Below are 17,420 nucleotides of genomic sequence, written 5' to 3'. Positions count from 1 at the left end.
AATGTACTAATCAAATCTAAATTTGAATATGAGGTTTGTACTGGACAGGTTTCTACGGTATCTCTCTCTCTCTTTCAACCCCCTCCTCACGCCTTCTTCCCCTCGCTATCTCACTCTACACACATCTATCGGTTTCTCTCCCTCTACCCGACTCTCTCGGTCTCTTCCTCTTTCCCGTTCTCTCTCTCTCTCCTATCTTTCCTTTTCCCCAACTTGTTTTCTCTTTGCCCCCCCCCCCCCCCCTTAATCACTTCATTAAATAGCCGCTCTTAAAACCTTGACATCAAATAAGCAATATGCGGCCATCTGGCTAGTTAAAATTTAATTTGAATTTATAGCTAAAGAACAAAGATTGATCAAATGCATTCCAAGACTGATTTTCATTCCAATATTTCTATAACTCGAATGTCCCCGTTTTAACACTTCTACAAACTTCCATTTGCTACCGTGGCTTTAAAGTGATTGGTTAACATTGGTTTGACTTTTAAAAAATCTGAGCTAGAAAGTCACACTTGTCTCCTGTGTCTGTGATGTGTTCCAAAAATGAAGCCCAGAAAAAATTGCGTTCAAAAATGATCATTTAGTGCTTCAAAAATTGAAATATAAAGTGACCGGAAACACCATCTTCATTTCATCCCATAAACTTATGTGTACTATTTAGGTGTCTATAAGACGCCTATTTACAAAATCGGGGTTTGCCTTGTAGTTTTAGCTTTTCATTCTCAATAATGGTTGTTTTCAGGGTTTATTAGTTCTAATACATGCAATTGTACACATGTTTCATCTTGGTTTGAGAATTTTTTAAATCGGCTGCTCACAAAGTTAAACAATACCTTTAAAACCTGTTATAAGCTTTGATAAAGATCAGTAATGCTAATGAGAATCAAGTACCATCTAGCATTACAATATTACAAGACGAAGGTAAATTAGACAATATGGACATTAGACCTACAGTAATGCCAGTTAGACCAAATGAGCATTAGACAATTAATAAATGGATAAACTGCTAGAGAAAGAGAGTTTAGCCATAATGGCTCTACCCCCTTTACATGCTTTAGAAAGCCGTCTAACTGCAGACCATGTAGATGTATATTATCTTTAACATACTGCACTCATTTGAAAAGAAATTAAACAAAAAGTCACGATGGAGAGAAAAAAATATCTTTATTTAGAACGTAATATTACAAAAGAGAACAATAGTTGCATAGCACATAAAGAAAACACAAATATATCAGTTCTAGAATAAATAAATAAGTTTTAACATTTGATACGTAAACCGCTTCGGTTCATTATCTGACATTACCGGCTGAGTCTAAATAAGCCTTACCTAAGTTTAAAACGATGTAGATTGAATGTAAAGTAATTCTAAGGATGTCGTAAAACGATTCCACATTTTCATTAAAACTAGAGCAGTTCACGAATATGAATCATTATACAAAAATCAATACTGTAGTAATTTTTTATTGAACCAAAATTATTGTCAATAACATGCATCAAATACATGTTTTTTATCATTAAAGCAGCAATTGCCCTATTCGGAACATGAGCTTTTTGTCAAGAAAATAACACACAGTCATTTCATAGATTGCGATAATAAACAAACAAAAGAAAACTACAAATTTTAAAATCATAAATTCATGATCATATATTTTTTTTTCTGAATAACCGTAATGCCCGAAACTTGAATACAATTAAGATAGAAATAACACGTAAAATTATATTTTGTAATCCTCAGGCGATATAACTTTAAAAAATATATGAACTCATGTTTTTTTCTGGAAGTCCTTTACATGAATTTAAGGTCACTCAAAGACACAGAAAATAACTTCAGTGTGTGGAAGACTTTACATTTAATATGGAGTAGCTTTTTGATCACCGATAATTAAGTATACTATTTAACGATTCGTTTTTCTGTTTCTAAATGTGTACACATATTTACTACCAGGTTTGCATAGACATATACTTATTTATTATCAGAAGACTATTACATTCCATTCATTTTCATGGTTTCATGGGAAAGAAAATCAACTTACAAAATATTATTAGAGGAGTGTTGTATATATTACCCTTATTAGATAAAGAATACAAAATATTATTCAATAAACTTTCAGTCTCTATTGACATATATTTCATCACTTCATATAGCGCATCATTGGTCTAATATTTATCGCATTATGTACAGTATCAATAAATAATTACACATCCCTCTCGATGTATGGTAGGAATAAAAATCGCATTTTGGCACTGCGTATTCCAATTACCACATGTGTGAGGCAGGTAGTGGGTTCCTTTCAATGGCTTCCTGTAAAGAAGAGGGTTTTAAAATGCAAAGGTCGTTAAAATAATTTTGTTGAATATGAAGACTTAACAAGTGGAATGCCTCTGGCCGTCTCACCTGCATCACGCGGTTCAATATAGCAGCAGTGCTGACTTTGAATACTACTCTAACTCGCACAAGATGTTCAGCGATACATGGTTACTCTTATGTCCACTTTTTATGAACTAGACCAATAAACTTACAGAGATATGATGGTTATTCAACAAAAAACCCCAACATGGCCAAAGTTCATTGACCTTACATGACCTGTGACCTTGATCATGTGACCTGAAACTCGCACAGGATGTTCAGTGATACTTGATTACTCTTATGTACAAGTTTCATGAATCAGATCCATAAACTTTCAAAGTTATGATGGTAATTCAACAGATACACCCAGTTCGGCCAAAGTTCATTGACCTTTGACCTTGGTCATGTGACCTGAAACGCGCACAGGATGTTCAGAGATACTTGATTACTATAATGTCCAAGTTTAATGAACTAGACCAATAAACTTTCAAAGTTATGATGGTAATTCAACAGATACCCCAATTCGGCCAAAGTTCATTGACCCTAAATGACCTTTGACCTTAATCATGAGACCTGAAACTTGCACAAATGTTCAGTGATGCTTGATTACTATTATGTCCAAGTTTCATGAATCAGATCCATAAACTTTCAAAGTTATGATGGGAATCCAACAGATATCTGCAATTCGGCCAAAGTTCATTGACCCTAAATGACCTTCGACCTTGGTCATGTGACGTGAAACTCGTGCAGGATGTTCAGCGATACTTGATTAACCTTATGTCCAAGTTTCATGAACTAGGTCCATATATTTTCTAAGTTATGATGACATTTCAAAAACTTAACCTCAGGTTAAGATTTCGATGTTGATCCCTCCAACATGGTCTAAGTTCATTGACCCTAAATGACCTTTGACCTTGGTCATGTGACATGAAACTCTAATAGGATGTTCAGTAATACTTGATTTACCTTATGGCCAAGTTTTATTAACTAGGTCCATATACTTTCTAAGTTATGACGTCATTTCAAAAACTTAACCTCAGGTTAAGATTTGATGTTGACGCCGCCGCCGCCGCCGCCGCCGCCGTCGGAAAAGCGGCGCCTATAGTCTCACTCTGCTTCGCAGGTGAGACAAAAATGAAATGAGAAATTATTCTAGTCCCGGTGTTTGGATTCACCATGACCATGATGACGATCCACTCCCTCCCTTCTCCACCCTCTCTCCCTCTATCGCTTTCCATCTATCTGTATAACTATTTCAACAGCACTTTGAATATTCAACACTCACTCTAAAAAATGGAATGTTAAATCAACATTTTGAAAGGTTGGAGGAGTGACAACATTTTCTAAATGTTGCATTTACAACTTTAAATGGTTCTACCCAACACTTAAAATGTTGGATTTAGCTTTATACAAAGTTGGATGTAACATTTGGAAAAGGTTGTCACTCCTCCAACCTTTTAAATGTTGATTTAACATTCCATTTTTTAGAGTGAACTAAATTTGAAGACAAAGGATTGATATTTCTTACTCCGCTATAAGTCATCCTTATCATTGATTTAACCTCATTCCTAAACAGGGATTTGGATTAAACACCTTAAACAAACACGATGGCAAGGTATTCCAGTAAACATGAAAACTGATGGCATGATGATTATTTGCTTTATAATATTATTCTAATATCTCTAATTATTTACAAAGTTACTATGGAAGCACTCACCCCATCCATGCCGTCCGTGACATAAGGTCTTATGTAATTCTGAGCTCCAAATCCTTCCGATGTATCCTGCAAAAAAGCATAATAGTTTTTAAAAAAATATTACTGATAAATTAAGAAAATAGGTGTCAGAAAGCACATTTTTTACTTATCAACTATGCAAATAGTACGTGTTTGAAGTGTGTCTGTGGAAATGATTTTAGATTTTTGTTTACAGTGTGAAGACATTGTAGAACGCAGCGTGTCATGATATATTATTCTAAGCAGGAATTCTCAGCACACCACAACCGGGCGCTGTGGCGTGCGCCTGTAATCCGAGCTGTGGGGAAGTTACAAATTGATGCAGAGGTTCGAGCCCTGATCACGTCTATCGGATGGTGACGTTAAAGGTCTGTCCCAGACGTAAGTAATCATACCTGATTGATACACGTCTGACAAAACTTTAATACACACATACACAGGGATACAGATAAGTCCTACAGGGGGCTAAAACGCATGGTGTTCTACTATGTATTCAAACTGTGGAACAGAATATGAAATCGCGTTCACATAGTTAAATTTGAACCTTACGACAGTGTGAATCGCATATTTACTTAGTCGACCATGTGAGCACGCTGTGAACAGTCCCACTGTTTACGTGCTCAGAGCATGGGCGGAAATCCAAGAGAGGGGGGGGGGGGCGTCCTTCCACCATAATTGTAGGGGGGAACAAATATCAAATGTCTTCCACTTTTTTAGGATGGAAAGAAATACATCATTAAAAATGGAAAATGAAACATATATTTTGAACGAGATTACTTTCTTTTTTGGGTGATAACCTTTTTATCTATTTTTTTTTTTTTTGGGGGGGGGTGTTACACCCACAAATGTAATAATCGCCCACAAATGTAATAACGCCCACAAATGTAATAACACTTTACCCACAAATGTAATAACGCCCACAAATGTAATAACACTTTACCCACAAATGTAATAATTTCACCCACAAATGTAATAATGCACTTTACCCACAAATGTAATAATTTTTGATCGCCCACAAATGTAATGACTTTACCACAAATGTAATAAATTTGAAGGGATTTTTGGCAAATCCGTTCTAAGCTAAAATCGTATAGTAATGCGTTCATTTAGCACAAACGTGCAAAGTCTCATTTCCCGACCCGGTTAATTAACAAATTATAATAAAAATCCAAAGTCTTTATTCCAGACCCGGTTGTTTCAAAAATAATAATATGAGCCCAAAGTCTTTATTCCAGACCCGGTTGTTTCAAAAATTATAATATAAATCCAAAGTCTTTATTCCAGACCCGGTTGTTTCGAAAATAATAAAATGAGCCCAAAGTCTTTATTCCAGACCCGGTTATTTCAAAAATAATAATATGAGCCAAAAGTCTTTATTCCAGACCCGGTTGTTTCAAAAATTATAATATAAATCCAAAGTCTTTTTCCAGACCCTGTTGTTTCGAAAATAATAATATGAGCCCAAAGTCTTTATTCCAGACCCGGTTGTTTCAAAAATAATAATATGAGCCCAAAGTCTTTATTCCAGACCCGGTTGTTTCAAAAATTATAATATAAATCCAAAGTCTTTTTCAGACCCTGTTGTTTCAAAAATTATAATATAAATCCAAAGTCTTTATTCCAGACCCGGTTGCTTAGAAAATAATAATATAAGTCCAAAGTCTTTATTCCAGACCCGGTTGTTTAGAAAATAATAATATAAGTCCAAAGTCTTTATTCCAGACCCGGTTGTTTAAAAAATAATAATATAAGTCCAAAGTCTTTATTCCAGACCCGGTTGTTAAAAAAATAATCATATGAGCCAAAAGTCTTTATTCCAGACCCGATTGTTTCAAAAATGATTATATAAGTCCAAAGTCTTTATTCCAGACCCGGTTGTTTAAAAAATAATAATGCAAGTCCAAAGTCCTTTTCCAGACCCTGTTGTTTCAAAAATCATGATATGAATCCACAATCTTTTTTCCAGACCCGGGTGTTTAAAAAAATCATGATATAAATCCAAAGTCTTTTTTCCAGACCCGGTTATTTCAAAAATTATAATTTTAGTCCCAAATGAGATACATTAATGATATTCCAGTGGAATAAAAATGCTAATGGTAAATTGAAAATCAAGCATAGTCTTTGCTCCAGACCGGTAACTAAAAGCTGAAACTTTATAGTAATGTGTTTATATGGCACATAAATGCGAAATATTTTTTCCTGACCCGGTTAATTAAAAAATTATAATATAAGTCCAAAGTCTTTTTTCTAGACCCATTTATTTCAAAAATTATAATAATTATAAAAAAAACAAAGACCCACGATCCTATTTATGTTGAATAACATGGAAATGTAGCTTAGTCTTTCTGTCAGACCCAGTTATAAAAGTCATTAGAAAACACAACAACAACAACAAAACAAAGACCCTGCAACCATTAAAGGTCAAGTCCACCTCAGAAAAAATGTTGATTTGAATCAATAGAGGAAAATCAGACAAGCACAATGCTGAAAATTTCATCAAAATCGGATGTAAAATAAGAAAGTTATGACATTTCAAAGTTTTGTTTATTTTTAACAAAATAGTTATATGAACGAGCCAGCTACATCCAAATGAAAGAGTCGATGATGTCACTCACTCTTTCTTTTGGTTTTCATTGTTTGAATTATACATTATTTCAATTTTTACGAATTTGACGATTAGGACCACCTTGCCTAAAGCACAAAATGTTAAAATAATAAATTTCCACGTGTTGCAGGGAGGAATGAAACTTCATTTCACATGACAATGACGAGAAAATAAAAATATTTCATATTTCATTTAAGAAAATACAAAAGAAATAGTGAGTGAGTGATGTCATCAGTTCCTCATTTGCATACCGACCGAGATGTGCATATAACTGTTTTGCGAAATGAAGCGAAACATTAAAATGCCATAACTTTCTTATTTTACATCCGATTTTTGATGAAATTTTCAGTGTTATGCTTGTTGATTTTTTTTCTTTTTATTCATATCAAGTTTTTGTTGGGGTGGACTTGTCCTTAAAAAATAATTTCTTGTATATTCCTTCCTTTTTTCTTTGAAAAAACCTAAATAACAAAACATTAAAAACATATATGAAAAAAAATAGGAAATAAGATATCAGTAAAGAATAGGGGATTACTTCCCGAAAACGATAAAGTTGTTGATTGACGATCTATGATATATTATATAAAAGAAAAACATTCTAACAAGAGGGGATAACCATTGCATTCCATGTTTTTATTTGGCAATAAGTCATGATTGACTATTTTTGCCACCCACTGTATGAGAAGTAGGGTAACAATTTTATTTAGTATTATTTGTATTACTTCTTTTTGTCTCACCTGCATAGCAGAGTGAGACTATAGGCGCTGCTTTTCCGACGGCGACGGCGGCGGCGGCGTCAACATCAAATCTTAACCTAAGGTTAAGTTTTTGAAATGACATCATAACTTAGAAAGTATATAGACCTAGTTCATGAAACTTGACCATAAGGTTAATCAAGTATTACTTAACATCCTATTAGAGTTTCACGTCACATGACTAAGGTCAAAGGTCATTTAGGGTCAATGAACTTAGACCATGTTGGGGAATCAACATCAAAATCTTAACCTGAGGTTAAGATTTTGAAATATCATCATAACTTAAGAAATATATAGACCTAGTTCATTAAACTTGGACATAAGGTTAATCATGTATTACCAAACATCCTGCATAAGTTTTACGTGACATGACCAAGGTCAAAGGTCATTTAGAGTCAATGAACTTTGGCCGATTTGGGGGTATCTGATGAATTACAATCAAAACTTAAAAAGGTTTTGGATCTGATTCATGAAACTTGGACATAATAGTAATCAAGTATCACTTAACATCCTGGGCAAGTTTCAGGTCACATGGTCAAGGTCAAAGGTCATTTAGGGTCAATGAACTTTGGCCGAATTGTTTTTTTTTTGTTGAATTACCATCATAACTTTGAAAGTATGTTGGTCTAGTTCATAAAACTTGGACATAAGAGTAATCAAGTATCACTGAACATCCTGTGTGCATTTCAGGTCACATGACCAAGGTCAAAGGTCAATGAACTTTGGCCATAATGGGGGTATCTGTTGAATTACCATCATAACTTTGCAAGTTTATTGATCTGACTTTTGAAACTTGGACATAAGAGTAATCAAGTATCACTGAATATCCTGTGCAAGTTTCAGGTCACATGATCAAGGTCAAAGGTCATGTGAGGTCAATGAATTTTGGCCACATTGGGGGTATTTGTTGAATTACCGTCCTATCTCTGTAAGTGTATTGGTCTAGTTCATAAAACGTGGAAATAAGAGTAACCAAGTATCACTTAACATCTTGTGCGAGTTATAGTAGTTTTCAAAGTCAGCACTGCTGCTATGTTGAATCGCGTGATGCAGGTGAGACGGTCAGAGGCATTCCACTTGTTTATTGTTATTATTTCTTGTATATTCATTCCTTTTATTATGAAAAAAACACACAAAACCTTTAAATACATATAAAACAAAAAACTGAGGAATAAGATATCTGCACACAATATGGGGATTACTTCCCGTAAACGATAAGGTTGTTGATCGACGATCTATGAGATATTATATAAAAGAAAATCATTCTAGCAAGAGGGGATAAAGTTTTAACAAGTTCTTCGGTACTTTAAATTTTCAGTGTACCAAGCACCATTTGTAATATATTCAGCATTTTTTTTTATTAGTTACAATTCCAATAATCTCAGTGGCCTAATATATATTTTCTGTGGTTATATTGACCCGTTAAGTAAAGAGAGAGAGAGAGAGAGGATTTATGTGATCAAGAAGTGATAAGATAGGAAAACAAGTGGAATGCCTCTGGCCGTCTCACCTGCATCACGCGGTTCAATATAGCAGCAGTGCTGACTTTGAATACTACTCTAACTCGCACAAGATGTTCAGTGATACATGGTTACTCTTATGTCCACTTTTTATGAAGTAGACCAATAAACTTACAGAGATATGATGGTTATTCAACAAAAAAAACCCAACATGGCCAAAGTTCATTGACCTTACATGACCTTTGACCTTGATCATGTGACCTGAAACTCGAACAGGATGTTCAGTGATATCTGATTACTCTTATGTACAAGTTTCATGAATCAGATCCATAAACTTTTAAAGTTATGATGGTAATTCAACAGATACACCCAATTCTGCCAAAGTTCATTGACCCTAAATGACCTTTGACCTTAATCATGAGACCTGAAACTTGCACAAAATTTTCAGTGATGCTTGATTACTATTATGTCCAAGTTTCATGAATCAGATCCATAAACTTTCAAAGTTAAGATGGGAATTCAACAGATATCCCCAATTCGGCCAAAGTTCATTGACCCTAAATGACCTTTGACCTTGGTCATGTGACGTGAAACTCATGCAGGATGTTTAATGATACTTGATTTACCTCATGTCCAAGTTTCATGAACTAGGTTCATATATTTTCTAAGTTATGACATTTCAAAAACTTAACCTCAGGTTAAGATTTCGATGTTGAATCCTCCAACATGGTCTAAGTTCATTGACCCTAAATGAACTTTGACCTTAGTCATGTGACATGAAACTCTAATAGGATGTTCAGTAATACTTGATTAACCTTATGGTCAAGTTTTATTAACTAGGTCCATATACTTTCTAAGTTATGACATCATTTCAAAAACTTAACCTCAGGTTAAGATTTGATGTTGACGCCGCCGCCGCCGCCGTCGCCGTCGGAAAAGCGGCGCCTATAGTCTCACTTTGCTTCGCAGGTGAGACAAAAACTGATTTGAAATGACTGAAAGAGAGACAGGCAAAGAAAGAAGAGCCCCCTCCCACACCCGTACCAGAGTTACGGAGTTAGGCTGTCCCCTCGGTGGATTCAGGTCCATCAACATCTTGAGGTTTAATCTTTCCAGGGGGCAAACGTGTGTGGGTGTGTGTGTGTGTTTGAGTTTTGTCAGACGTGTCTCAATCAGATATGATTATTTACGTCTGGGACCGACCTTTAACGTCACCATCCGAAAGACGTGACAAGGGCTCGAACCTCTGCATCAATTTGTAACTTCCCCACATAGCTTTGATTACAGGCGCACGCCACAACGCCCAGTCTTTAAATATGGTGTAGTCTTTGCTCTAGACCCATGCAGTTATTTCAAAATAGGAAATTATTAGAAACGATAAAAACAGACAAACAATATTAACAAAGACGCCACAATATCATTGATGTAGAATAACGTTTTTGTTGTTGTTATTTTGGGTTTTTAAGGCGCGTACCATTCAGATCTGAATATTTACACCTTTTATTAATTTGACGTTTTCGTGGTATTCAATTCAATTCAATTTTATTCATTTCACTTCCATCAAACAAAAACAAGTTGTATACCAACTTACGGTATGCCTTATCAAAGGGCTTTATAGTTTGAGAGATGCTGGTGTCTAAGTTTTTAGATTAATCTTTTGCTTAATTTGTATTTTAAGAGAACTGGATGTGGGGTAAAGACAACTCTCTAAACCCAAGCATTTTAACTGGGTTTAATTTTAAAGATTGGTCTTAGCTTTGATTTTTTCAATATTTGTTTATCTTATAAATAGCTGGGTCTAGACGAAGGTCTAAGCATAATAATAATGATATTCAACAGGAATAAGAATATGACAAAGTCTTATGTTTTTAAGATTGTTTGAATTAATTTGTAAATGACTGGGTCTGGAATAGAGACAACGCTCTAAACATGTGCTTTTGTACTTGGTCTTAATTTGGAGGATTGTTGGTTCTTAGATTCGTTGTTGGGGGTTGGGTTTTATTGTTTTTTATTCTTGAAATAATTGTGTCTGGAGGAAAGTCTACAATCGACCTCCATGTTATTCCACAGTAGTTAGATTATTGGGTATTTGTTTTAGACAATTTTATTTTTAAATAATAACCAAGTCTGGAAAATGGACGTTTTCTTTGCAAATGCATAACTACAATGTTTTGTAGGGGTCTTAGTATTATTATACAAAAGAATCTGGGTGTGGGGTACAGACATATTTTTTACTGGGTATAAATTTTAAAAATTGGTTTTAGATTTGATTTTGTTTTTTAATTAATTTCTTAGATAACCTGGTCTGGAGGAAAGAGTACGTTTTACAACTCATGTTATTCCAAGAGAATATGATAGGGTCTTATGTAAGAAGATTTTTTTTCGTAATTTTTGTAATGATTAGGTCTGGAATAAAGACAACATTCTAAACCTCTTTTTAAGAACATGTTCTTAGGTTCAAGGATTGCTTGGTATTAGATTTGGAGTTATTTATATTTTTACTCTTAGCCTTATTTTGAAAAACAAATGACTGGGTCTGGCTGAAAGACTACGCTATATATCCATGTTATCCAGCATTAATAAGATTATGGGGTCTTTATACGGTTTTTGTTGTTGTTGTATTGTTATTTACAATTTTTGAATAACAAGGTTTGGAGAAAAGCTAAGCTCGATTTTCCTTTTTTCCACTGGAATATCATTATGGTATCTTAGTTTGGACTTATATTATAATTTTTGAAATAACTGGGTCTGGAAAAAAGACTTTGGACTTACATTATAATTTTTGAAACTACTGCGTCTGGAAAAAGACTGGACTTTTGTGCTATATGAAGGCATTACTATATAGGGTTTTAGTTTTTAGTTTTAAATAACCGGGTCTGGAGAAAAGACTATGCTTGATTCTCAATTTACTCATAGCGCGTATATTCAAAATACGTTCAGTATAATTTAAAACAACAACAAAGACTTTGATTCCACCAGTTTTAATTAACTGGGTCTGGAGAGAAGACTAGGCTCGATTCTCATGTTTATTCCACCGGAACATCATTATCGTATCTTAGTTTGGACTTATATCATAATATATGAAACAATCGGGTCTGGAATAAAGACTTTGGACTTATATCATTATTTTTTAAACAACCAGGTCTGGAATAAAGACTTTGGATTTATATTATAATTTTTGAAACAACAGGGTCTGGAAAAAGACTTTGGATTTATATTATAATTTTTGAAACAACCGGGTCTGGTGAAAAGACTTTGGACTTGTAATATCATTTTTGAAACAATCTGGTCTGGAATAAAGACTTTAGGCTCATATGATTATTTTTTAAACAACCGGGTCTGGAATAAAGACTTTGTACTTATATTATAATTTTTTAAACAACCGGGTCTGGAATAAAGACTTTGGACTTATATTAATATTTTTTAAACATCCGGGTCTGGAGAAAAGACTTTGGACTTATATTATCATTTTTGAAACAATCGGGTCTGGAATAAAGACTTTGGATTTATGTTATAATTTTTGAAACAACAGGGTCTGGAAAAAGACTTTGGATTTATATTATAATTTTTGAAACAACCGGGTCTGGTGAAAAGACTTTGGGCTCATATTATTATTTTTGAAACAACCGGGTCTGGAAAAAGACTTTGGATTTATATTATAATTTTTGAAACAACCGGGTCTGGTGAAAAGACTTTGTACTTATATTATCATTTTTTAAACAATCGGGTCTGGAATAAAGACTTTAGGCTTATATGATTATATTTTAAATAACCGGGTCTGGAATAAAGACTTTGTACTTATATTATAATATTTGAAACAACCGGGTCTGGAATAAAGACTTTGGGCTCATATTATTTTTTTTTAAACAACCGGGTCTGGAATAAAGACTTTGGATTTATATTATAATTTTTTAAACAACCGGGTCTGGAGAAAAGACTTTGGACTTATATTATCATTTTTGAAACAATCGGGTCTGGAATAAAGACTTTGGACTTATATTATTATTTTTTTAAACAACCGGGTCTGGAATAAAGACTTTGGATATATATTATAATTTTTGAAACAACAGGGTCTGGAAAAAGACTTTGGATTTATATTATAATTTTTTAAACAACCGGGTCTGGAGAAAAGACTTTGGACTTATATTATCTTTTTGTAAACAATCGGGTCTGGAATAAAGACTTTAGATTTATATTATAATTTTTGAAACAACCGGGTCTGGAATAAAGACTTTGGATTTATATTATAATTTGTTAATTAACCGGGTCAGGAAAAGAGACTTTGCACTTTAGTGCTATATGAACGCATTACTATACGATTTTAGTTCAGAACGGATTTGCCAAAAATCCCTTCAAATTTATTACATTTGTGGGTAAAGTCATTATTACATTTGTGGGCGATCAAAATTATTACATTTGTGGGTAAAGTGCATTATTACATTTGTGGGGTGAAATTATTACATTTGTGGGTAAAGTGTTATTACATTTGTGGGCGTTATTACATTTGTGGGTAAAGTGTTATTACATTTGTGGGCGTTATTACATTTGTGGGCGTTATTACATTTGTGGGTGCAACGGGGGGTCTGGTCAAGTTTTCCAGCCCCTGGTTCCCCTTCCTTTTGGGAGATATTTCCGCCTATGGTCGAGAATATGAAACTATCTTTAAACTGTGGAATTTAATCGTTTCAAAAGAGTGAATATTTTCGCCTTATCCACTCTGTGCTCACATTGTATTCTTTTCAGGAAGGATAGAGATTGGAGTATCGATCGGCCCACTTGTTATAAAAATAAACACAATAATTGCACTCATGTATGTGCACGATATCGAATACCCAACTCTATACCTTTAATTACCAACGATTGAAATATTTACTTCAATTTATATCTAAAAAGGGCTTGCCAATGCAAGTTCTTCTCTTTAATAAGTCAATCTTGTTTACTTTCTCTTTTGTTTTGTTAATTCTAATCTTCATTCGTCCTATTTATCCAAATGCAGAATGCAAACAGAAAACTGTAATATTTTTTAATTTTTCTACGGTACCATTTACAATTTAGACACTAATATGTCTATATTCGTTTGTGCATTCATATAATTTATCTTTGTCAGGATTGTGGTCGTGGCCGGCCCAAATGAAGGGTCGGAAATCTCTCCCAAAAAGTAGGGGTACAAGGGGCTGGAAAATTTGACAAGCAAAAAAAAAAGGTTATCACCGACAATTTTTGGTCATTTCTTCGACGAAAATGATTTGACGGGCAAAAAAAAACGGTTATCATCCCCAAAATACGGTAATATCTCGTCGTAAAATACACGTTTTACATCGATTTTGAATGATGTATTCCTTACCATCATGAAGGACCACAAATAGTAGGGGGACACTGTATATTGTGTCCCCCCCCCCCCTATTTTGAGTAGGGGGACCTGGGATTTCCGCCCATGCCCAAATGCCAAAATCTGCCAGTCATGGACTTGGCCTCGGGCCGACTCATGACTATGGGAGAGGATTTTATCTAGCTTCAGCGTGACTAGGTAATCAGGTAATCCGTGACTAGGCAATTATTTACCACGGGGGAAACTCTCTACAAAGCACCGTTTCCTTGGAAGATGCAATTAAAATCACAACGGAGAGCTGACAGGCTTGTCTAAAGTTGGTGGACGGGGGAAGCAGATTATCCGAAGATATGCACCGGACGAACAGTTGCAAACATGTTATACTGAGTCAATCCCAGTCCACCAACTTTCGACAAAAGCCTCTCAGCTATCCGTTGTGATTTGACTTGTATCCCGTTTAGATCTACCACCAAATACGCTACAGTGCAGGTCGCCCTTGTCCACTTTAGATCTTAACGGTTTCGGCAAAAATCACAGAGCACGAATCTCAGGTAAACGCAAGGTAAATATTACCCTAGACAGTCTATCACAATCGCGAGGTCACACGGCGTGATCCTCTTTTGGTCTGTAGATCTAAACGGTCTCGGAGTAAACTCAGCGGAGAAAGCGAAAGTGCTTTATCAAAGAGAGCTTGTGCAGCTCGCGCTTTTCCTCTTGGTTGACAAAGGCTATTCGCGAGTCCAAATGGAGACGATGCACATCGCGATCACCGCAGATGATCTAACCGGCCCCAGTGTGCGCCTCGTGCGTTGATAAGGTATTTCATGTCGTGTTCGCTCCAGACCATTGTCTAGTGTGACACCAGAGAGATATATAGATCCAAACGGGGTATTGTATTTTCAAAGGAATTGGCGCGTTGTAAAGAGTTTCCCCGTAGTAAATGCGAAAAGCCTGGAATACCAGTCACGACTAATTCCTAGTCTGTTGCGCCAGCCTTTCGCTCGACTTAAGGCCCTGGTCTGAAGATGCAGGCACATGCGGCGGAGCAGAGGATTATCTTTTGTGTTTGGGGGGGGGGGGGGCGCAACAATAGCCTCCCCCCCCCCCCAAACGCAAAAGTTAATCCTCTGCTCCGCCGCCAATGGATGCAGGCTATAAGGCATTGCGCATAGAACGCCCCAAACGCAGCAATTCTTATGTGGTCTAATAACTGCGTGGAGGTCCATTTGTTGGTCAAAGTTTTATTCACTGTCTCTACCGGCAGACTAACTAATAATCCCTCAGGCTTGTTGTCATGTTGATTAATTAATTGAAAATGAAAAAAAAAATCTGAAACTGAACTATTTACCTGTGAGTATTCCGACATCGGGTAACTCGTTTCACCCATCCTGCGCAGGGCCTGGCCTACCACGAACCTTCTATCGTCCAAGGAAGAGCCGCCGGAAAGGTCTTCAGAGTAGAACGTCTCATCTTCGAGGAAGCTCAGATTATCATCGTAGAATGCCCGATTGGGTTCACGACGTCCACTGGTGGTGGCATGCAACGATTATAATAATAAAAATGATGATGACAATGATTAAATACTAATGATAGTAATAGAAATATTAATAATGATAAAAATAATAACATAAATAATAATAACAAATGATAATAATAATAATAATGATGATGATGATGATAATAAGCATTTATATAGTGCCATCTATCTAAAATAATCTATTTCGAGGCGCGTTGTTTATCATCATTATCACTACCCCGGCTTTAGTTCGAGTTGCCTCGAGCAGATAATTATAATAATAATAATAACAATAATGAACAGTTCTTGTATAGCGCATATCAGAATTATGAATAATGTCTCTATGCGCTTCCAAAGGACTTGGATATTATTACCCCAGCTGTAGCTTGGCTGCCGTAATAACTAAGATTAGAGCGCACACGCATTTCAAGGAATAAATTCCTGCCAGGCAACCATTCACCTCACCTGGGTTGAGTGCAGCACAATGTGGATAAATTTCTTGCTGAAGGAAATTACGCCATGGCTAGGATTCGAACCTACGACCCTCTGTTTCAAAGTCCGGAGACTAATCCACTGGGCCACAACGCTCCACAATTATGGCAATTGTCGTGTTAATAGTGTCGCATACGCGTCATCACAGAGGGTAATTCTTTTTTTATGGGGGGGGGGACATCTACTATTTCGCCCCACCCCGCTGATGTAGCCCACGGGTAGTGATAATAAATTATTCATTTCTATCATCAGGATTCATAATTCTTGTCATTATCGTTATCATTATCAATATCTCAATAACATTTTACCTTAACTTAGCTTTCGACTGTATTGTCTATGCAATCATCCTCAAAACCAGTTAATTAGGTCCTTAACTAGTTGTATGCCACTTTCAATAATTGATTAAGTGTAATATACGCCCATTATTTGTATCTTTGTTATCATTATTATTAACAGTATTGTCCTTTGTATCATAATTTATGTTACTACTCTTGTTATGAACATTATTAATATTATATTAATACTGCTATTATTATCATTGTTATCATCTTAACCTTGCTAAACACATGCAGGGAAACGAACGTATAATTCAAGAAACCTAATGATTTATTTTCTGCCCTTAAAAATATCCTGAATCTTGAGATTAAATTCCAAATTGATTAATCCACGACCGAAAAATAGCAACCACAATGACAACAACAATAAGAATAACAATGAGAAAAAAACATAATAAAATAAATAGATGCATATAGGTGGAAATAAAGCAAAAAATAAATAGATGCATAAAGGTGGAATTAAAACAAAATAAGGACATTTAATTAAAAAGACCAAGAAAGGGAAAAAAACTGCTTACGCAATAAGAATCTTTTCCTGTTGAATTCTCCTTATGCTTGCGATGAAACAGGTACAGAAGAAGATAACGACGATCATGACAAATGCCAGGACGCCAAGCACAATACCCACAATGGCTCCAACCGAGATAGTAGATGAGTCGACAGAGGGCGCTGTACCCACCGTAGTTGTTGGAGCTTGCGTTGTTGGAGCTTGCGTCGTTGTAGGTATTGTAACGGTTACTGCAAGAGAGAGAGAAAGAGAGAGAAGGAGAGAGAGGGACAGAGGGAGGGAGGGAGGAGAGAGGGGCACAGTGCAGGATGATAAACATTAGAAAAGAAATACATTTA

At 35.4% G+C, this 17,420-nt stretch overlaps 1 protein-coding gene across 1 annotated transcript in view; it reads right to left on the bottom strand.

Moving 5' to 3' along the window:
• Positions 1 to 1,146: 1,146 nt before the first annotated feature.
• Positions 1,147 to 17,420, bottom strand: part of LOC121421228 (serine-rich adhesin for platelets-like) — a 37,113-nt gene continuing 20,839 nt past the window's right edge. The window contains exons 10-13 of the mRNA XM_041615891.1: positions 17,093 to 17,312; positions 15,580 to 15,757; positions 4,065 to 4,130; positions 1,147 to 2,302 (exon numbers count right to left, since the gene is read on the bottom strand). Coding sequence (XP_041471825.1) covers positions 2,258 to 2,302; positions 4,065 to 4,130; positions 15,580 to 15,757; positions 17,093 to 17,312 — 509 coding nt within the window. The 3' untranslated portion in view covers positions 1,147 to 2,257. The remainder of the gene's footprint in view (positions 2,303 to 4,064; positions 4,131 to 15,579; positions 15,758 to 17,092; positions 17,313 to 17,420) is intronic.

Source organism: Lytechinus variegatus, chromosome 9 (genome assembly GCF_018143015.1).
Source record: "Lytechinus variegatus isolate NC3 chromosome 9, Lvar_3.0, whole genome shotgun sequence".
NCBI classification, from domain to species: Eukaryota; Metazoa; Echinodermata; class Echinoidea; order Temnopleuroida; family Toxopneustidae; genus Lytechinus; species Lytechinus variegatus.
Note: the sequence above shows the minus strand (reverse complement) of the source record. Positions and strands in the feature narration are given on the sequence as shown.